The following is a 22,956-nucleotide window of genomic DNA, read 5'->3' on the forward strand; positions in this document are numbered from 1 at the left end:
TAAATCTGTAATCAAGCAGAGACGCAGAGTGGTGTAGAAGAATGAAAGGTTACTTGAAAAAAAGTTAATAAAGGGCTTGGAAGCTGTGTTTCAGTGCAAAGCATAAAAGCCTGAGTTTAGAGTGCAAAATTCCATTAATCCCTTCAATTAAGAGGGCAAGAACTGGCAATTACCAAATAGGAAAGTGCTCTAAGATCAGTCCCTGGGGACCTGAAGGTTACTAGTCCGTGTTATAAAGTATTAAGGAAAATCAGTAATATGTTTGATAAAGAAAGATCACTTGTAAGGCAACCCCCCCCCCAAAAAAAAAAAAAAAAAAAAAACATTGTCCATGTATAGGTTACAGTTGAAACCCTACCCCAGAGTATGATGTTCATTTCTGGAGGCTATACCTTTATAAAGATTTTGAGACAGAGGCAGTTCAGAAGAGAATAAAGTTTTGCAGTACCTCCAATACCAGCACTATATAAGCCTGTACACATAGAAACTGGAAGCATAATAATGTTCACCAGAGGAACACTGGAATCTTGACCACCAGTAGAATTACATAAGAATGAAGTACTACTTATGTTGACCACAGCAACTGATTAAAAAAAAAAACATACAAAACTTGGTACCAAAAATTGGACAAAGTGGAGCAGGAGGAAAATAGAAGCACTGTTAATATTTAAATATTTTGTACTGAAAGTATTATACAAGTGACAACAAACACGTCAGAAAACAAAATTGGAGAGCTTGATTTCTTTAATCTCCTACTGACGATACTAAATGAGGCTAAACTCTCCCCCAATAACTCCCTCCCCCCCCCAATAACCAATACACGTAACAGTTCAGAAGTGTTATGATTCTGCCGGTTTGGCTGAGGGGGAGGGGGGGACGTCTCTTCTGATTGGCTGCCAGGGGTTGTGCAGACGTCAGGGGATAGTACTTTAGCCTGCAGCTGACGAGTTTCTCTGCTTTTGCGTTACTTACTTGGTGGTAACAGGAAAGCCTGATAGCTTTCTCTCACAATGTGCTCTAGGTTCTGACAGGGATCTGTGTTGTATTAGAGTATTCTTTTCCTTCCCTCTGGGTTAGCTGCTGCTGCTTTGTGTGTGCGTAGCTCTGTAATCAGGGTCAGCTGCTCGTTTGTTTAGTGGGGGCTGGGCATTGCTCAGCCTCCAGGGCTCTGGGCTGAGTGAGAGTGTTCTCCTTTGTTTGTTTGTTTTAAGGATTTCTCTTCCCAGTGTCCCGCCTGCTGGCTCAGTGAGTTTAACCCTTTGTGTACTGTGTGTATTGTATTCCTGCCTCTGCCAGTGTGTTTGTTGGATGGGCCCCGCTCCCTCTCGGAGGGGAAGCATTCTCTCTGATTGTTTGTTGATTTATGGCACTCTCTCTGCTGGCTCTACAAGCTTAACCCTTTGTGTTCTGTGTGCCTCTGTCTACAGTGGGTTTGAGGCAAAGGCTTTCTGCCTTCGTTTTGTGTCTGGTTCCTCTGGCTTCTGCCTGGGGCTCCTACTCTGGTGGTGGTGGTGGTGGTGGGGGGTTGCTGTGTTAGTTCCCCTGTCCTGCGCTAGTCCCCTGGGTGGGCGTGGCCCGCTCTGGTCCTTTGTTTCCCCCTCTGCCCTATTGCTGGTGTTCAGCGCGTGTCTGGCATCTTGGGGCCCTCTGGGTTCTTTCACCCCTCCCTGTGTGTGATTGGGTTCCAGTTCAGCCGTGAGGCTCGCACGAGTGGCTCTGTGTGCGTGGGTTCCAGTTCGGCCGCGAGGCCCGCCTGTATGCCTATTTCCCTTCTTCCTGAGGGACTGTGGGGAGGGGTAGCTTAAGGGGTATTGTGTAGCTGGGGTGTGCGGTGGTGGGTCGGTCTCCCCTTGGCCTGGGTCGGCGCCCTGCTGGCCTCGGCCAGGGCCCAAGGGCTCACAACCAACCCAACGGATTACAAGAAGTATTGTTAACAAAAACTGAAAGTAGTGGAGTATGTCAGGGATTGCTCATGGGACAAATCTGTTCAATATCATAGTGAGAAATTTTGAAGAAGGGTTAGAAGAAAAAGTTTCTTGTTTCAGATAACTCAAATTCTGCAACACTGTAGACAATACAGTGCTTCAAGGAGCAGACAAAATGCAGAATACTTTAAACAAAAGGGCTGGTCAAATGCTTGGCAGTTAAGCTTTAGTACAAAGAAATGCAGAATGATGCATTTTGGGTACAGAAATCAAAGAATCTGTATGCAATAGAGGAAAGAGGTTGATGTCCATGAACCAGGAGAGAGATCTAGGGGCAATCATGCCTAATTATCAGAAGATAGCAAAACAGTGGGATAAGGCAGTGGCAAAAGCTAGAGAGAAAAGGAAGTGATAATGCCTCTGCACAGTGATAATGCCTTTCTTCAGTTTTGGAGGCCATTTCTCAGTAAGGAGATGTGTGTGTATCTGTGGGTAACTCTATAACAGGATGCTTAAGTTAGATTAATTACAGAAATATAGTGTAACGCCCCCTTATAGTGCGTTCCTGGATTCTGGGCCCAACCTAACTGGAGCCTCCCGAGGGCAGTCTCCGTCGTTCCCTTACTCGCTTGGCGCTCGGTGTCTACACCTGGGGAAGAAAAACGTTAACAGGTGGGGTTACCGTCTTTTTTCTTTCCCCAGGAGAAAGAAAAAAAAGAACTGCTGTGAACAGGGCTGGCTAAATTAAACAGGTTTTATTGAACTATTTACACAGACCCCTATTACTCAGATACTGTAAACAAAACACCAGTAGTCTTGGCACTTAACCTCTTAAACCAAATGCTTTCTAATTTATGCACTCTTCCAAAAACATTAGTTTTTAACTCAGATATTTAGAATCAGTAGCTTAGGCCCCGATGTACAAAGCTTACCATGCACCGTTTAATTTAGACTTTTTGTAGCCGGTGTATAGCACACATTATTTAGCGTCTAATGCATAAAGGGATTCTGAGTTGCTTTAATGGTTCGCAGTAGCAGCTACCGATAATCCAATACAAATGTATTACAATGAGTTCATCAGTATTAAAATGAGCATTCCGTGCAATGCGCAGAAAGGAACACCTACCTTTAACATGCAAAATGTTTCTGGCAGGTTTGGAGCTTTCGTCGTGTGCCCCAATCTCTCTACTTACCCTTTTCCAAGGGGGTTTCTTTCTTTTCCTCTTGCAGAAGAGATTCCGGACTACCCTACGTGAATTCACATCTTGACTCTAACCCGGGATAAGATTGCTCTCCATTTCTGTCCAGGGGTCCCAGGATCCTAGAGCCACAAGGAGGGAACCTGCAGACATGGACAGGGTCCGATCCCAGGATTCTGCAGACCTCAGGGTTTGATCCTGTAGGCACAGAAAGTGAACCCTGGATTTGGCAGGAACAGGTAGAATCTGAGCCCACTGGCAGAGTGTGCAGCAGTAGAACAAAATGATTCCTGGGCATGCGCAGAACATGGACACTTACCGAGAGACTGTTCTGCGCATGTGATAGGCACTTTCCCTTGCAGAATTTCCGTGCATCTCATTTGCATGCGATTCCTTTTGAGCATCGGTTGCTGTTTACAAATCGATAAGTTCAACTGCAGCTGCCGTATTATAACTCTAATTCCTGTAATGGTGAAACAAATTAATTGGTTAAATGATTGAAATAGGTATGGTTTAAATGTATTAGATGAAATAGCTCCTATTCGTGAAAAGAAAATTAAGCAATTGGGTAATAAATGGTATACTATAGATTTATTAAAACTAAAGCGTAATTGTAGGTTGCAAGAAAGAATTAAGAGAAAAGAGAAATCAGATTTAAATAGGCTTAATTGGAGGAAGGCAATACATTTGTATAAGAAAGCTGTGGTTTATAATGTTCTCCGAGGACATGCAGGCTCATCTGTTCTCACAAGTGGTGACACCGACTCGTATTGCCCGGTCTGGGACTTATGATTAGCATAAGTACAGCTTTATGGAGCGCGAGACAAGCTCCACTACGCGTGTGCAAATGCCTTCCTGCCCGCTATGTGAGCACCCACCACAAGAACGCGGTCTACTCAGTTCTTTTTCTACCGCGGTGAGGAGAGGGTGTGTTTTTTTTTTTTAACCGTCTCTTCACTTCGCTCAGTCCAGAGAGCTTTTTTTGCCTTTTTTTTGTGTTCCTGTTTGTGGAACCCCCCCTTTTTTTGCCTTTTCCTTTATATTTTAGTTTATTTGCCCAGTTTTATTTTTAAATTATCTTTATTGAGATTAGGAAAAAGGAAAACCATGAACACAACACAAATTTTCACATTTCGACTTAGCTGGTTAACAGGCTAGTTCTCTGGCAATGAAAATGCAATTCAGTATAAAAGTTGAACAACCCCTACCCCTCCCCCTGCTGCTCCCTACCCCATCCCAAATACTCCATGGCAGGTACACAACAAAGAATTGGAGCCTGTTCAGTGATTAAGAAGGTGGCTGTGAGCCGAGGGCTATAATGTATCCCAAAATCGCTCCTAAACATGCTGAAAACAAAGTCCAGAGGGGGTGGATAAATCAGAGACACTGCAGCATTCCATTGACAACAGTGAAATCATTTGGGTTCTCCAGGAATTTGAGCGTGGGTGGTGAGGTGTCCCTCCATTGTAGCAGAATTGACTTGTTACCCATCAACAGAACACGATGAAGGAAACCCAATATACCCTGCAGGGGCAGGCTGGGAAATTTCTAATTTGTTAAACAGTAGCAAAGGTGATACTGTAATGTTCTGGGACCACATTGTAGACATGCTGTTGAGCACCCCGGCCCAGAAATTCTGGATCCTAGGGCAAGCCCAGAACATATGGCTGAGAGTTGCTGGTGAATAATGACATTTAAAGCATGCCACCGAAGAGCAAATTGAAGCTTTGTGAGCTTGGTGAGGAATAAAAAAATAAATGAAGGGCAGATTTATATTGAAGCTCCTATAACCTAACATTACAAAAATGATGATGTGTGGCCAATATGCAATCCTTTAACATATCCGCTGACGCACACACATTAAGGTATGCCGACCACACTGCTGCTTAACACGCACAGTCAAGATCCTCTGTTGTTTCTTATAAGAAATAGTGATGATAAGTTAAGAGGAACTGGGTTCTGGGATCCCAAGGTCTTTACATAGTTAATGTCCTGAACATCTTCTGTCAGGTTTTGCCAACCGAGAGTGCGAACGTAATGTTGTAATTGAAGGTAGGCAAAACCATCAGATGGAATTCTGTGCGAAGATCTTCAAAGGGCCTCAACTGCCCCTCAGTGGTTATTAACTGAGAAAGATAACAAACTCCATTAGCATTCCAGCTGGCGAACACCACAGGCTCCATGTCCAGAATAAAATATGGATTGAATTGTAGGGCTAAAAATGGTGAGGCCACTGCTGAAAAAGAATGGCAATGAAATAGCCATCGCCATGCAGCCTGGACCATTCTAGGAAAAAAAATGTATTTCAGCATAGAGGGGGTACCCCCTGGAATAGTACGGATCTGCCAGCTGAAATGCTCATGTGGAGCAAAGGAGGTTTCCTCTGCGGTCACAGAAAAAGTCCCAGTGTTTCTAAACCAGTCATTGAGATGTCGCAAGGAGCATGCCAACCCCAAGCCCCCATGTCTCCTGGGTTTCTGTAAAACTGAAATAAGGAGCCTGGCACGCCCCCCCCCCCCCCCCCCCGCAACAAGAACTGCTGCAAGATTTTGTGCAAAACCGCTCCTCTTTAACTCTGAGATATAGTGGGAACATCTGAAAAACATAGAGGAGTCATGGGGCAAGCATCATATTAAAAAGATTGATGTGAACTATCAAGGAAACTGGGAGAGCATGCCAGAGCACAAGTTTTGTATGAAGCTGCTCCATCAAGGGTCTGACATTGCAGTGATATAAGCCAGTTAAATCCGACGGAATGTATACCTCCAGATACTTTATAGAGCTCTCTGCCCATGCTAAGGGGTAATTACCCGACCACTCCTCCTGGATTGTTGGCGAAGTTGGTAACACTTGGGATTTTTGCAAATTAAGAAAAAAGCCTGATAGTTCCCCATAGCAAACTGTGGCACTTTATGACTTGTTACATGTTCATAATGGAACTTCAAATAGATTCAATTATGTTTATTTTTCTGAAGATGGCAGCTAGTTGATCGCTGTTGGTCTTATTTTTCTCGAGTTTCTTTGGATGAATTGGACACTTTGTTTCAAATTTGCAAGGCCACATTGCAGTCTTGATACCTGTCCTATCCATCTTATGAAAACAGCACCTATATTGTTTAAGGAGGTCGGTCTTTGTTGGATTGAAGATTCTCTTGCGTCTGGTATCTTCCCTAAGACCCTTTGAGTATATTTTGACATCTATATTAAAAGATTCTTTGGCTTCTAAGTGTGGTACATCTAATTATAGACCTGTGGCCTCAATTCCTTATTTTTTAAAGATAATGGAGGCCTTAGTGACAAAGCAGTTGGTAGCTTATCTGGATCAGTTTGAGTTGCTGCATGCCTCACTGTCTGGGTTCTGGGCTGACCACAGTACTGAATCTTTGTTGGCTACACTCTTGAATAACATTAGATACCTTGTGAGCAAAGGCCACAGAGCACTTGTAATGAAACTGAATCTTCCCAGTGCATTTGATATAGTTGATCATTAAACTTTACTTGATTCTGGAGCGAGTCCTGCTGATAGCTCTGCTGGAGGAGCGGCAGAACTACTAGGACCTGAAACATCTTTATCGCCCCTGGGTGTTAATCCGCCACCTTGTCCTACTGAGCCGCATGGAGCGGTTGGAAATACTCGGCGACCGGAAGGTGACGTTTGGGATAATTCCGACGATGACCCCCCACGACAGATTGCAGCAGAAGATAAGACTCAAGAGACGACAATGGTGTCGCTCAAGCTGGTTTCATTGCAATCCATTTGGGACCTAATACAAGAAATGTCTGTAACACTTACTAAAACAGCACAAGATACTTCTTCTCTAGTAAGTAAAGTCAAAACTATTGCTTTATCTTTGGAGACTCTTAGGATACTGATTCGAAAATAACGCAGTTGCAAATAGAGGTGGTAAATTTAAAAACGACGACAGAAACTCTTATAAAAGATAAATTAATGGTCTCTAGAAGACTTGAGCAAATTGAAAATCATAACCGCCGGCTAAACCTGAGGGTGCTAAACTTTCCTATAGCGACGGGGATTACCCCATTGGACTTCCTAAAAGAATACTTGGTGGAGATACTTAGATACCCTCAGGAGGCAATTCCACCTCTGAATAAAGTTTATTATTTGCCACCTCCGAAAACAACAAATGCGAAATTAGTGACTTCACAAAATGTACCTGCTGAAGGAATTCAAGATCTAACTGCTTTGTTGGAAGACTCTATGTCGGAGATTGAAGTAAGAAGAACTTTAATAGTCTCCTTCAAATTTGAACAGGACTTGAATGCCTTACTTAGACTTTACTTTAAAAATTCAGCAAAGCTTTTTTGCGGTCAAAAGATCTGGATATTTCCAGATGTGGTAAAAACAGAAGATAAGCGGAAGAAATTTTTGGCTTTTAGGGAAGACGTTAAGAATATGGGTGCTAAATTTTTACTTGCTTACCCTTGTAAGTACTGTGTTGTTTGTTACATTTGTACCCCGCGGTTTCCCACTCATGGCAGGCTCAATGCGGCTTACATGGGGCAATGGAGGGTTAAGTGACTTGCCCAGTGTCACAAGGAGCTGCCTGTGCCTGAAGTGGGAATTGAACTCAGTTCCTCAGTTCCCCAGGACCAAAGTCCACCACCCTAACCACTAGGCCACTCCTCCATATTTAGGAAATAAATATGTTTTCTTTGATCCTAACCAATTACAAATTTTTTTGAATTCAAAACATATGGGTAACTAGATGATATTGTCAATGAGGGAACAACAGATTAAGATTTAAATAGTGATGGAACTTCTGGACAGGCCTATTTCCTTTAAAATGTATTTTGAACTATTTCTCCTCAATTTGCATTCTCCCCCTCCCTCCATTATTGTGGTCTAAGAAGTGTTTAATTCTTTTTTCTGTATATCTGTTTAGAAATTACTTATTGTAATGATTTATTTTCGTTTTACTGAATGCAAGTTGTCTTGTATAAATATATAAATGCATAATAAAAAAACAAACAAAAAAACTTGATATTCTGGATGACCTCGGTGTAACCGGGAAGGTTCTTTTTTGGTTTAGGGGATTTTTGGTTTTTAGACCTATCGAGTTAAGATGCAGGGAATGTCCTCTGTCGCCAGTACTATTTAATGTGCTTTTATCTTTTCTGAGTAGATATTTAGAAAGGGAAGGTTATTCCACGTATATATGCAGATGATATAACTATAGTTCTTCCTGTTATTGTGTCCCGAACCCCGCCAGTGGCAACGCTCACCTGTCTGCCGCGGGAGCCGGCGGGCAGCGTGTTCCAGCCTCGCCTCGGATTGCCGGCCATTCTCGTGGCCATTCTCGCGGGTCTTCCTCCGGTGGCCGGCTATCGGCGCCTGACAAGGATGGCCGGCTATTGCCTCCGGCCACGGGGACCGGGCGTGCCGTGTCTCCACCCCGGATCACCGGTCATACCGGCGCGGTTCTCCCCGGTGGCCGGTTTTCCACTTCTGGAGCGGAACTTCTGCAGCATGGCGCCGGCGAAGCATAGCCGGCATCTCTTCCGGTTACGGGGCCAGGCTGACGGGACATTGACTGGCGTCTTCCACGATTGGTTGTCGGAGGCCAGGCCCCTGTGAGCACCAGCTGGGGGTCCCGCGCTGATGAGGAGACCTATTTAAGGAACGCTGCTCCTCTAGCCAGTGCTTCGGCTTCTCGTTTCAGAGGGCTCCGCTTTGTGGGAGATTCCTGCTCACTTGCCTGTTGGATTGTATCCTGCACTTGCCGGTTGGATTGCATCCTGCTAGTGCCTCGACCTCTGCCCAGCTGCTGACTCTCCTTGACCACTGCCTGCCTCGACCTCTGCCAAGCTACTGACTCTCCTGGACCGCTGCCAAGCTCCTGTTTCTCTGTGCCTGCTGCCAGTCCCGCCCGGGGTGTCTGACCATTCCGCCTCCCCGGGGTGCTGTCCATTCTTTGTCGGGTCGGCCTGTCCGCCCCCTGTTCCCAAAGCCCTGTAGACCGCCTGCACCTGGAGGCTCAACTTCCAGGGAACGGCGGCCTTCCCAGGTGAAGATCGGGGTGGGTCGGCTGTCCTCTGGAGAACGGTGGCTAACCACTCCGCTGCCCTCCAGACGGACCCAAGGGCTCACACCAGTGTGTCTCCTCAGAACTCTGCGGAACAAGACAATTGTAGATTTAAAGGATATTTACATTACCATTTCTCATTGTTTTTCAATTATTATTAAGTGGATGGTCGCCCATTATCTTAAGCTAAACAGAGAGAAAACAAAATTTATGTTAGGTGTCAGGCAGAGCCAAGCTATGGATTTAAATTCTACTATTGATGAGAATCTTATTCTTTGGACAGTTAAATTAAAATTCTGGGTGTTGTGTTGGATGACAATTTATCTATGGAATGTCAGGTTAATTCTCTTATAAGAAGTTCTTTTTCTGTTATGAGAAAGATAAAAAGCAATCGAAAATATTTGTCAGAAGATCTGTTTAAACTAGTGTTACAATCTTTGGTACTTAGCAAATTAGACTCTTGCAATATTGTATATCTGGGTCTATTGAAACGATTATTGAGAAGAATTCAAACCATCCAAAACGTGGCTGTACGTATGATTTTTTTTTCTTTAAAAAAAAAAAACTCAGAAAGGATTAAACCTTATTTTATTAAGTTGCATTGGCTTCCTATAGAAACTAGGGTGTTGTTTAAATTGGATTGTTTACTAATCAGAATTATATTTGGTCAAATTCCTCAATATATGATCTCTCTTGTATGTTTTTCGATATTAGGGTAATATTATAATACCCAAAGCTTATTTTCATTTTCTTTTCCTAGCCCTCAAGGGATTACTTCAAAGAAGTTGTTTACTTTTTTATTTACGTACCAGGCAACTAGTTTATGGAATTTTTTCCCACCTATATTAAGGCACATATTTATCTTTGCTAGTTTAAAAAAAAGGATTAAAAACTTTGCTGTTTCATAAATATGTGTCAAAGAAGTGAGATATAGTAGTTACAATTAGGATGTCATCTTTGATTGTTAGTTGCAAAATTGTGGTTTAGTAATTGATATTTTAATTATCTTTGTTACAACCTAAATTTGTTTGTATCTAGTATCTTAGTTGTAACCTGCCATGAACTCAGTTAATAGTATTAGCGGGCTATAAATCAATTAACTGTAACTGTATTTAACAGTGATCTTTGAGCATCAGGGCCTTCCTTTTACACTTTCAAACCCTTTCAGTTGTAGCTGTGCTGCTTAGTTAATTCAGTGTGGGTATGGCTGTGTTGCGTAGTCCTTCCTCTCCCAGTCCTCTCACATCTCACCCCTCTGCTAGAGACTTCTTGAGCTGGTGGCTGCTGTGCTGCAGGCTGGCTATGCCTGTCCCTGCTGTGGCTTCCTGGAAGCTTTCCCTAGGCTCTGAGGACTGGCTGTCCTCCCAAGAGCTGTCCTCCTCTACTGGGCACCTAATACTAGCCACACCTAGGCAACCTTCTCCCTTGCTGGGCTCCTAGTGCCGATCACACCCCGGAGGCCTTAACCCTCGCTGGTTCCAGGGTTCCCTACTAGAGGGCTACCTGTGTTCTTCTTGGCCCTAGGCACCGATAGTGCCCCTGCGGGCCCATTTTATTCTGCTCTGAGCTGCTCCCAAAGGCTTCCTTGCCTGAGCAATTCTCCCAAGGGCTTTTGTTGTTCTTGTATTCAGGAGAGCCTCCCTTCCTGTTCGGATTCAGAGTTTAATGAGAATCTAAAACCACCAGTAGCAGGGTTTCCCCACTAGAGGGCTGTTTCCCTTCTCAGCGTGAGACAAGCTCTCTTCAAGGACATGAACTCTCTCAATGAATTCCCAACAGATGACTAATCTCAAGTCTCCCCTAAACTCACGGGGAGCAGGATTTTTATTCCCTTATTCTGATCCAGCTCTCTCCATTCAGTGTGCGCGCATCATTTATTCTCACAAGCTTTATTCCCTTCAGTGAATTAATCCCCTTGTAATATGTAAAAGAGCTCCCATCAACCTGTCTGTTTGCCCCATTTGCATGCAGGCAGAGCTATGGGGCCTATCCCCCTCCTGCAAAGGTAACAATATTCAAACAGCCACATTCCTTTGCAGCTCTACTAAGGCAAGTAAACTTACAGTTCCCCTTAGAAAGAATAAACCTGTTTGAGTTTTAAAAGCAGTTAGCTTAGCAGGGTTTAAAAAAGGTTTGGCTAATTTCCTAACAGAAAAGTCTATAAGCCATTATTAGGATGGATTTGGGGAAAATCCACTGCTTATTCCTAAAATAAGCAGCATAAAATCTGTTTTACTGTTTTGTACTTGTAACCTGGATTGGCCACTGTTAGAAACAGGATACTGGGCCTGATGGACCTTTGGTCTGTCCCAGTATGGTAACACTTTATGTTCGTATGTTACCAGGATCTCTTATTTTTAGTAGAACCCACCCTTTGGGGGGGGGGGGGGGGAAATTCAATAGGATATTTCTTTATGTACAAAATTAGGACTAATAAGACCACAAAATATATTTATTTGAAGTTTGAACAAAGAACCTGAACAAAAAAATAAGTATAAAATGATATGTTTACTATATATTATAATTTAAGTTTTTATTTTGAAGCTGGAGTCAGTTGGTACATTTTTACCAATTCTGATTCCTCAGCCCTATTTTATAAAGGCTGAAAAACTTGAAAAAAAATTCTCTGAACATGTGATAAAAGTAACCAAAATGCAACACATGCACAATCTACCACAAAGTTATACAAAAAAAAAACCCAACTCTCACTAATACTGATTTAATGATGCTGTGAATCTTTTAAAAGTTTTCTATCTATCAATCAATAAAATCCAACAAATATTTCACTTATGCAGGGAGCAGGAATCTCACTATTTATGTAATGGACAAGAATAGCTACTTCCAATTTCTCATTTCCTGATTGATCCAGTAGTCCAATAATAAATATTTTTTTATTTTCTATACTAAATATACTAAAGTTTTATCTTTAAGGGGCCCTTTTACTAAAGCCCATTTATTAGTGTAGCTTAGTAAAAGGACTTCTTTATTTGATGTACTGCCATTTAAAGTGTATCAAGTAGTTTACAATTAACACAATAAATGATGGCAGATAAAGACCCATACAGTCCATCCAGTCTGCCCAACAAGGTGGCCAGAGCTGCGCCTGCCACTGCACGAGCCCCAGTCACTCATGCTTAAACACTGGTTGTAAAGTCTCTACCATGCCAACCATATAGGCAGCCAAACTTGATGTAATTTTGGTTATAACCACATATCATCCCCAAGTATTGCTGACAGTATCCAACTTACCAGCATCCCCTTGAGCTGCACAACACCCTCACTCAAGTACATGACAATAAAGTGATCTACAACACCGGAGTTGGCAGACTTCACCTGTATTTTGCCATTTGCAGGACACAGACCATAGAAGTCTGTCCGGTATTGGCCTTAGTTCCCTCACGCTGGATTTGGCGAATCTTCTTTCAGTCTTTTGCCATTTGCGGGACACAGACCATAGAAGTCAGTCCAGCTTCAGCCTTAGTTCCCATTACTCTTGCCTAACACCACACCTCAACAGCCATGTTGCGTTCTCATCCTCTTTCTATTTAGGCATCTCCTGTATCTATCCCATACATTTTTTTAAAATTTGTAACAGGAAGCTTTATTGGATGAATCCACAGCACATACAATAGCAAACATTAACAGTGGAAAACCACACAATATACAGATTCATTACAGCTGAGGAGCCATCTAAAAGAGGCTTCATCTTATACATCAATAGTATTCCCGTCTTTTTGTATTTAAATGAGTGGACAACAACAGAATAAAAAAACAATCAAAAACAAACCCTTCCCATCCCCCAAGATCCTGCCCCCCATCCCATGGACCCACACCACTTCCCCCATACTAGAATGAAATCATCTTCAGTCTCCATTACACTAGGGTAGAAAGCAAAGGAGCCCAGATCTTTTCCCATTTGGTTAGTATCTTATGTTCCTTAGCCAGTAGCTTCTCCAAATCACAGATGTACCATAAAAGATTGTGCACCTTGAGAATTGAGGGGCAGCATGTCTGCTTCCAGGTTCACGCAATCACTAATCTTGCAGCACTGAAACAATGTTTTGCCAACACTTGCCCTACACTACTGACCCCTGGTATGGTCTTATTAATTAAAAACATAGCAGGATCCCAAGGTATAGATGAACCCACCCAAGCTTGCACCTGCCTATGAACAGATTTCCAGAAAGCCCTCACTTTTCTACATGACCACCATATATAGCCCAACGTACTAGATTGTGACCACATTGTCGCCAGCATAGTGGGGATACATTCACAAACATGTGATGCAGTCTCACAGGTGTGAGGTACCAACGGTATATTAATTTAGTATAGTTTTCCTGTATATTCACCGCTGGAGAGACCTGAACGGAGGCTATCTCCATCCGCTGCCATTCATCAGCGTCATACCTTGTATCCAGTTTAGTTTCCTACCTTTCACGATGCTTAAAGGTTGATGGCAGGGCATTTCTCAAATGGCTGTACAGCCAGGAAATCAGGCATCTAGTACCCTTAAAGTCAGCACATATACCTTCTAGGAAGGTTTCCTCCCCTAATAATTTGTTTTTCAAATTGGATGAAATAAAAAAGTGAATAAGCTGGTGATACGCATAAAGGTCAGTTTGAGGCAGCTGATATGTGGCCACCAAGTCAGCAAAGGAAAAAAAATGTCAACATCCACTAATTGCCCCCAAGGCAGCAACCCATGTCTCCTCCACCTAGTGAAAACTGAGGAAGAGCATCCCAGAGGAAATGCAGAGTTATATGCTATAGGAGACAAATACAATTTATAAAACCCCTTCTATCCAATTTGTCCCAATAGGAAAAAGTGTGTTGAATAATTGGGCAAAGGGTTGGTTTCAAATATCTATGTTTAGGTTGTAACCAAAGCAATTGCCCTAACCTCAAAGGGTTACCCACCATATGTTGTTCCAAATGTACCCACAGCTTATGGATAGATGCCTGATACTATTCAACCGCCGCCTTTGTTTGAGCCACCCTGTGGTATAACCCCAACTGTGGTACCCCCAAACCACCTCGATTCTTACGAGCCATGTATAAAATAGAGCATGGAATTCGAGGCCGCTTACCCTGCCAAATACGTTTTTGGATGCGTCTTTGCAAAGACAGAAGCAATTGATCACTAGGGGGCATTGGTATGGATTGGAAAATGTAGAGTAGGCAGGGCAAGATATTAATTTTTACTGTAGAAATTCTACCAAACCAAGACAAATTCAGAGGATCCCATCGCTCCAAATCAGTCTTACTTTAAGCATGGGGGTATAATTAGCAGAGCTTAAATCTTCAAGTTTCCTAGTAATACAACCCCCCAGATAGCGCAATCCATTGGGCACCCAGGTCAAAGGATAAAGATGTTTACAGGTTTGGTAGTCTGCAGCAGTAAGCCCCTGTGCCATTGCTTCAGTCTTAATAAAATTAATTTTAAACCCAGACACTTGGCCATAGGATTCAATTTCCAGAAACAAGGTCGGAAAGGAATCCAAAGGGGAGGAGAGAGCAAAACATCATCCGCAAAAAGAGCAACCTTGGATTCCCAGGCTCCAGCCTGCACTCCACAAACCCTGAATTATTCCTAATGTTTAATGCCAATGGTTCCATCACCAGGGCAAAGAGGAGTGGTGAGAGTGGGCATCCCTGATGAGTACTTCTCTGTAACTCGAAGAAAGGAGAAATATTCCCATTTATTTTAACACATGCTTTAGGCGAAGAGTAGAATTTTTGAATCCAACCAATAAAATTTGGCCCAAACCCAAACTGCTGTAAAGTGTGATATAGAAAAGGCCAATGGACCCTATCAAAGGCCTTTTCCGCGTTGACACTGAGGAAACAATAGGGCACTTTTTGTTGTTCAGCTATATACATGATCTCAAGCATGCACCGAATGTTATCAGGCCTGTCGACTAGGGACAAAGCCTACTTGGTCTGGGTGGATCAAAGATGGTAAAACATTAATTAACCTAGAGGCCAATACCTTTGCCAAAATGCGCACATTTACATTCAGTACTGATATGGGACAATAAGAGGCACAATCAGTTACATCTTTGTTAGGTTTAGGGATCACTGCTATCCATGCCTCTTTCATAGTAGGTGGTAAGACCCCTCCTGATCTCACATAATTTAAAACTTCTGTCAGTATTGGTGCTAATTGAGGGGCGAAGGCTCTGTAAAATTCCCCTGTATAGCCATCTAAGCCTGGCGATTTACCTGTCTTCAATGATTTAATAGCCTTAAGGAGCCTCAATCATATCCAATTGCTCTGGCTGTAAAGTCGGAAGGTCTAATCCCTCGAGGTATAATTGAATAGCATTGTCCTGTATAGATAGATTTCGAGTATATAAATCTGCATGGAAGTCACTAAATCTTTCCCTTATAGTTTGGGATGTTTTAAGAGTCTCTCCTGCACTTCCTTTTATGCGAAATATAGTTCTCTCAGTAGTTCTACCTTCCTAGCATGCCCTGATAGTAAAACAGTCAATATCGGGGTAATTGAAATCACCCATTATTATTGTGTTCCCCAGTTTGTTAGCCTTCCTAAATTCTGATAATATTTCTACATCCATCTGTTCATTCTGGCCAGATGGACAGTAGTACACTCCTATCACTATCCTTTTCCCCTTTACACATGGAATTTCAATACATAGGGATTGCAGGATGTGTTTTGTTTCCTGCAGAATTTTCAATCTATTTATTTATTTATTTATTTTATTGCATTTGTATCCCACATTTTCCCACCTATTTGCGGGCTCAGTGTGGCTTACAATACATTGTAAATAATGGAAATACGATTTGTTACAATTCAGTTATGGATTACATTGTAAGAATTTAAGCGAAAGCAGAGTCAAGGTATCGTTAGGGAATAGGACAAGGAAAAGAACAATGGAACAATGGAAAGAGACAAAGGGAAATTAATAGGGTAATAGAACCTTAGCAAATGAACATTCGGTCTAACATATTTTGTGAGTGAAGGTTTAAGTGTGATAAAATTACGGGGGATGAGAGTTCAGAAAAGAATATATTGGTGTATTTCTGGAACAGTGAGTGTGGACTTCATGTGTATTGATCCTTACAGTAAATTTTATCGAAGAGATGAGTCTTCAGTAATTTGCGGAAGTTGGTTAGTTCGTGGATTGTTTTCAAGTTGCGCGGTAGTATATTCCAGAATTGCGTGCTTATGTAAGAAAAGGTTGATGCGTGCAGCGCCTTGTATTTTATGCCTTTGCAATTAGGGAGGTGGAGGTTAAGGAAAGTTCAAGATGATCTTTTAGCGTTCCTGGGTGGTAGGTCTATTAAGTCAGACATGTAGGCTGGAGCTTCACCATGAATAATTTTGTGGACTAATGCGCATACTTTAAAAGTAATGCGTTCCTTAAGTGGGAGCCAGTGTAGCTTCTCTCGTAAGGGTTTTGCACTTTTGTATTTTGATTCAAGGCCCTCCTTAACATACAATGCTACCCCTCCACCAGTTCGATCCAATTCGATTTGATACTGCCTTTCTGAGGTACATTCAAAGCAGTTTACATTTATTATATTCAGTTATTTTCTCTGTCCCTAGTGGGGCGATTGGGGGAGGGAGAGGGAGTGGTTCAGCTCTGAGTATTTTATGCTAGCCACTTCAAGGAGTGCCCAGGAACATTGGACCACAGCTTTGCAGCCCTGTACTCCCAAGATGGAAAAATGCCACCAGCTTTTTGCTGGCAGTATTTTTCCAGGAATAATGTGGCTTGTGGGATTCACAATAAATCACTTTATTCAGTTTACATAGTAATGAGCTGTTATGTGCATTTGCATGTTTCCCTCAGTACCTCATATCAGTGTGCATTATAATAACCTAATGTGTGTTATTTCTCTTTAACAAGTGTTAAGGGGCATGTAAATGCATGTTAGGGCTCTAATGCACCTTAACAGCTACTCTGCCTAGTAACACCCTTTCTTATAATTTCACAAATATGGTTGTATTACGAGGACTTTAATGTAACCCCTAGTTTTCTTCATTTAACTCACATTGCAGAACAAGAAACAGCAAAATAACCCTATGACTCTACAAGCCTTTGCCCAAACTTGTGACCAAAGTGTTCATTCTATTCAGATTTGGGAAAACAGTAATGAAATAAACTGCAGGAAAAATTCTAAGGGTACTGAAACACCAAGGCTTGAACCTAACTCAGGTAAGATAATCTAATTCATTTCTCTTTCTGCTCAACTGTTATGAGGGCTAGATTAACCAGTGGATTTTCTGGAGAATTCCATAAGGGCCAGTCCGTGAAGTCATGTTTGGCATATTTGTTTGTAAAGGGGGTGGGGGTGGGGGGTAAGGGTAGGACATTTGATATACCGCCTTTCTGTGGTAAAATCAAAGCAGTTTGCATATTATATAGTTATTTTTTCTATCCTTTGTGAACTCACAATCCAAGTTTTTGTACCTGGGGCAATGGAGGGGGTTTAGTGTCTTGCCCAGGATTTCAAGGAGCCATAGTGAGAATTGAATCCAGTTCATCTGCTTAGCCCACTGCACTAATCATTAGGCTACTTCTACACCATTGTAGTGGGAGACAACATATAAAAAGCCCATAAAATGGGAATCAAACATGATGATAAATACAAATAAAATTGCCAGCACAATATGTTACATTACTTCAGTTGAACACTGATGAATATGAGAAATACCAAATAGTTCTTACATAAATAGTTCTTTAGGAACAGAGTTCCAAATTACTGGGCCTATGCAGTTACAAACTTTTGCCTAAAGCCATGGTAAATGAAAATGTTTTACTATAGGAGCCAACAACGGAGCTAGGTGGTATATACTACTGTAGTTTGTTTTCCAAGTAAGATTGGGCGAAACTGAACGCATTTAAAAACTAAACCCCAGTTTTAAAAATAATCCTCTGATCTTTTGGAAAACAGTTAAATGACTCTTAAAGTAAGATGGGTAACTTTTTGTGTTTTGCCAAATTTGCTTTATTGTGTGCAAGTTGTAATTAGCAGCTCTCCCTGCCTATTGTGATCAGAAATCTCTAAAAAAATTATTTTAGAGGAAACACAATTTAGAAAGAATACAGAAATTCTTTACATCTCCTGTGTGTCTTCTTCTCTGGGTCCAGACTTACTGCTCTTTGGGTACTGGGGTGGACACCCAGTCTCTTTAGGCCTCCTTGAATGACAGTCAAAACAGATATTCCATCCAGTCCTTTAGTTAAGTACCTAGGGTGTGTATGCCATGGACTTGTTACTGTTTTTGTTGATTTCTATAAAAGGTAAGTGCTTTCTAGCCACTCCACCACCTCCTGCAGTTCCAGTCTAATGTCCCCAACCTCACTCTGGATCAGGTAAAACTTTGTTATGAATTATAGTATTACCTGATTGGATTTCCACCATCAGAGAGACCAGTGTGGCCTGTCAGATTGCTCCATTTTCAGAGAGTGCCCCATCAGTCTGTGCGCCCAGCTTTGCAGCCTTTGGTGTAATAAACTCGGTCATTTTTGGTGGAAACCTTTACTTATCTTTGCTGAGGCTGTGGAGGTTTTCATTTCTTTCTTACCTTCTGCTTTGGACATTATGTAATTGGACTGAAATCAGCCTGTTACTCTACCAAGATGGGGATGCAAAACAATCATTAGTGTTGCAGTGAGGTCTGGGAGCTTTGCAAAGCATGTTTGCTTTTCCGGCAGCCATCACGTGAACTTCCTAAAGTTGCATTTTGATACATATGGGAGAATTGTAAGTTTCATTTATAAAGTTATGTGCGTGACTATACCTATGACACCATATTGGTTGTTACGAGCACATGTAAATGTATTTAACTTGCAGCATACTAAAGGTATTTTGTATTGAATTCCTTTCTCCTTTACACATGTTCATAGCATATCTAAAATGTGTCATTTCTTTAAAACCTCTCCAAAATTTGTTCCTTTCTGGATGCATTACCAAAACCCTCATTCACACCCTTATTGCTCCTGCTTATATTTGTGTATCCCATTCCTTACTGAACCATCTCCATCCCTCTCAGTCCAAATCTAGCTGCATGACTTATCTTCCTTTAATGTCACTATGACAGCAGAACCCTTCTTTCCTTTGCATCCTTACCAGATCAGTTCAGACCATTGGGAATAGTTATGTCCGTCAACCAGCGGATGGAGATGGAAAAAGAAATTAGTTCTTGTGATTCGCCCCTTAAGGCTATCATGCAGCTTCTCCAGCTCTAGTCATGCCTGCCTGCATGGCTTTGCTTCCACATTGCCAGCCAATTGCATAGTGTAGTCTTAGCAGCACTGGCCTTCTGCATGGCACAACTTCAACTTAATTCGCTCAATATGGGGCACTACGCCAATGGAAACTAGCTGCAGAGCACAGCTTTGGCAGAGACCAGTGCCTTTTAGTGGTGTCAGCTGAACCCAGATGCATGGTTCAGCCTTGATGATAGCTAGTTACATGTGCCAACTCCAACACCAGCAGCCTGCTATATGAAGAAGCTCCTGCAATTGCAGCCAGCTGCATGGAAGCACTCTACTGCAGGGCACAGCTTTAACAGCGGCAGCTACATCTACTGTTAACTACATGGCACAGCCACAGCACTCAGCAGCCAAGGTATGGCTTCAGTAACAGCAGCTGCCTTCTTATCACTGCTTCAGTATCAGCTGTCTCTTCTGTGGCACTGCTTCAGTGTCAGCAGCCACTTCTGGGGTGTTGAGTCACCTTCAGCATTCGCTGGCATGATATGCGTCTCCTCAGCAGCCACTTGTATTCCACTGTGTCAACAGCAGTGACTATTGGCAGGACATATTTTTGGCATCTTTTTTTCTCTGACAGGTCACTCTGTTGGCATCTTTTGCCTCTGGTGGGGCAATGCATAGAAATCAGCACCCGAGGACTTGACTCGGCTTGCCATCAAATCATCTGTAGGTCATCATTTTGGCAGCAATCACCTGTACAGGGGCAGCCATGGTAGAATTCTGTACCATGGCTCAGATGCTCCATCTTGCACTTAGTCAACATAGACTCATCAGTGTGCTGGGCCATAGCTATAGCAACTTCCAGTATGCGGTTACAGCAGTAGAACAGCTTTTCATTTTGTCTATAACAGTGGCTGTCTATGCACTTAGCTGCATCTGTAGCCAGTTCTTTCTTACTATCGTGCTATCATTCAGTTCTTCAGCATAGCTGTGGCAGTAGTACGCTCTGCGGTAGTTGTAGTGATAGCCAGACCTTTCCTATAGCCACATCAAGAAACTCCTGTTTACTGATTCTCTGCTATTAAATTCTAGGGTTTTGCCCTACGCTAGTAGCCAGCTCTAGCCTTCAGTGGCCTCTTCACCTGCTTTGGTTATTTGGCTGCTCTGGTACTCAACTACGGTTATAGCTTCTACAACATCTGCCTTGGGAGCATTTGATATGACGTAGTATCTCGAGTAATGGCTCAGGCATTCAGCAGTATACCTCTCTCCCACAGGCCATAAAAGGTCGGGTGGCCTATAGCAAATTGTGTGGCTCAGAGACTCCTACCAACTGGATGGATCAGTTGCAGCTTTGAGTTGTTGGATAAGGTTCCAGCACCTCTGGGGGATGGCCTTGGTTTGCAACTGCTCCGGCTAAACCAGTGATTCGAGCTGCTGTGGCCCCAGAAGGCTGGAACTTGAATGCCAAAATGCTGAGCATGACCACCAAGCCTAGCCAGCAGCCAGAGTTGTTGAGACCTCAGCCAAAGGCATAGCACATCTATGCCATGTTCCAGTCAGTCTTTTACCTGCTCCATCGTCTACCAGCACTGTGACATGGTGGTGGCTTTCAGTATCCAGGAATCTTTTTTTTTTTTTTTTTTGCTATTCCTGCAGAAAGAGCTTCCAACCTCCTACAGGTAGGAAAGGATTAGTATTGGTGATAGGAACTGGTATTTGGGCAGTGCAGTCCAAAGGAAGAAGGCTGCTTAGGTTATACAGTGGCAGGCACGTTAATTACCATCTTTCTCTTTGGCAAGGCCTTGCATAAGGTTAGCATTGGGTGCCTTGCAGTTGCCTAGGAAAGGGTACAAAAGTTCTTTTTCTATGGTAGAAAGTTCTCTTTTGAGTTGAGGTTTTTTTGCTTGGAGGATGATGTAGCTTCTGGAGATATAGCAGAGGTATTGCAATGTGGTGCAGTGGTTTTCGATAGCATAGACTGTCTTTTTTTTTTAACCTTGTCATCAAAGAATGTCGTCGGTGCAAGATGCATCTGCCAACTTAGTACGTGCTTCTTCCTATAACCTCGAGGCACAAAGGCTGAAATTCTAGATGAGGTGTCAGACGTCATTAACTGAACAACTAAGATGATTTGGATTGAATTTATTGACTTTATATTCTGCATTTATGCTTAATGTCAAAGTGGTTCCACGCTCATCTGCCTCAGAACAGCTGTCAGCTCAGATTTCTTGAAGGGGATAGACTAGAGAAAAAGTCCTGAAGTTTTTGAAGAGTGATGTGCGGTTTTTTTCTTAAATTTTCAGAGGTCTTTATTAATAATTGATTTGCTTTGCTTACTCTATTTATTTATTTATTTATTTATTGTCTATTAGATTGTAAGCTCTTTGAGCAGGGACTGTCTTTCTTCTATGTTTGTGCAGCGCTGCATACGCCTTGTAGCGCTATAGAAATGCTAAATAGTAGTAGTAATAATACATGCAAATCTGAACATAGACTCACAAAATGTAGTAGAAAACAGGTAAACATCAAGAAAAGGATACATCAGAAGGCCATCGGAGAGACAGCTTCAGTATCCTGTAGGCATTGTGGATGCCTAGCCTGCCAGTGAAGCTTGAGCATGGGTCCCACTGTTTTGGAGCAGCTGTGGAGTGAGGGACTCTGCTTCACTCCAGTGGGGAAACAGAAAAGAGGGAAGAAGTTGGTGCTGCCAGTTGTAGTCAAGGGGCCTATGGATACCCATTTAGAATCCTTGAAAACACAACTTCCTATATCCAATTCAACTGGCTCCTCTCTTGGTATTCTCTTTCCACAGGAGGCCGTACCCTATCTCCACACCTGGTTTACTAAGTGAGCTGGTTAACGCTCCTGTACAAGAGAATGTTATTACCCCCTAATGGACTTCTTAGGAGGGTCTTGCTCTGAATTGCTCGAATATGGGCTCTGAAGGATCCTCACAGGTAAAGGTACCTTTTACCAGTTTTGTTTTCATATAAAACTTTGAATGACAGCAGAATACAGAGACGCAGGATATTTCTATAAAATATGTATTTGAATTGCTTACTAGAATGGATAAGAACCTGCAAGAAAACCTTTCACAGCTCAGTAAATTCACTGAAGAGTCAGCATTGAAGTTTTCTGAACAAGATAAGAGGATTATTCAGATTGAAAAACAATACGGAGAAAATGGACTTTCAGGTTCAGCTGTTAATAAAGACAGTTTGAGGCATATTTTCAAAGCACTTTGGGAGGCTAAGTTCCATAGGTTTCTATGGAACTTTGGGAGGCTAAGTGCTTTGAAAATGAGCCTCTTTGTCTATTCATCTTAAAATGTAAGAGCTAGAAAATGAGGCTTTTGAATTTTCTAGTCACCCATTTTCTGTCTCCCTTTGAACTTCTTAAAATGTATTTTAAGAAAATTTTGAAGTTAAATTTTGAGGAGTTAGGGGTTAAGAATGTTTATTATTAGAGATCCATTAATGAAGGGAATTTGATACTTTGAACTCCCCTAATAGTTTTGATGTTACACAAAGTTTCTTGAGTCATCCAAAGACAATATTGTTAAAAGAGCTACTTTGCTGGTCTCAGTAAGTACTACTGA

General features: G+C 42.2%; 1 protein-coding gene across 2 annotated transcripts in view; it reads left to right on the plus strand.

Moving 5' to 3' along the window:
• Positions 1-22,956, plus strand: part of LOC115458903 (DNA repair and recombination protein RAD54B-like) — a 94,259-nt gene that overhangs the window by 54,200 nt on the left and 17,103 nt on the right. The window contains exons 3-4 of one of the 2 annotated variants that reach the window (XM_030188748.1): positions 17,195-17,351; positions 22,171-22,231. In XM_030188748.1, coding sequence (XP_030044608.1) covers positions 17,195-17,351; positions 22,171-22,205 — 192 coding nt within the window. In that variant the 3' untranslated portion in view covers positions 22,206-22,231. Of the gene's footprint in view, positions 1-17,194; positions 17,352-22,170; positions 22,232-22,956 lie in introns of those variants that run through there. The other variant, XM_030188749.1, reaches the window with a different exon arrangement.

Source organism: Microcaecilia unicolor, unplaced genomic scaffold (assembly GCF_901765095.1).
Source record: "Microcaecilia unicolor unplaced genomic scaffold, aMicUni1.1, whole genome shotgun sequence".
Taxonomy (NCBI): domain Eukaryota; kingdom Metazoa; phylum Chordata; class Amphibia; order Gymnophiona; family Siphonopidae; genus Microcaecilia; species Microcaecilia unicolor.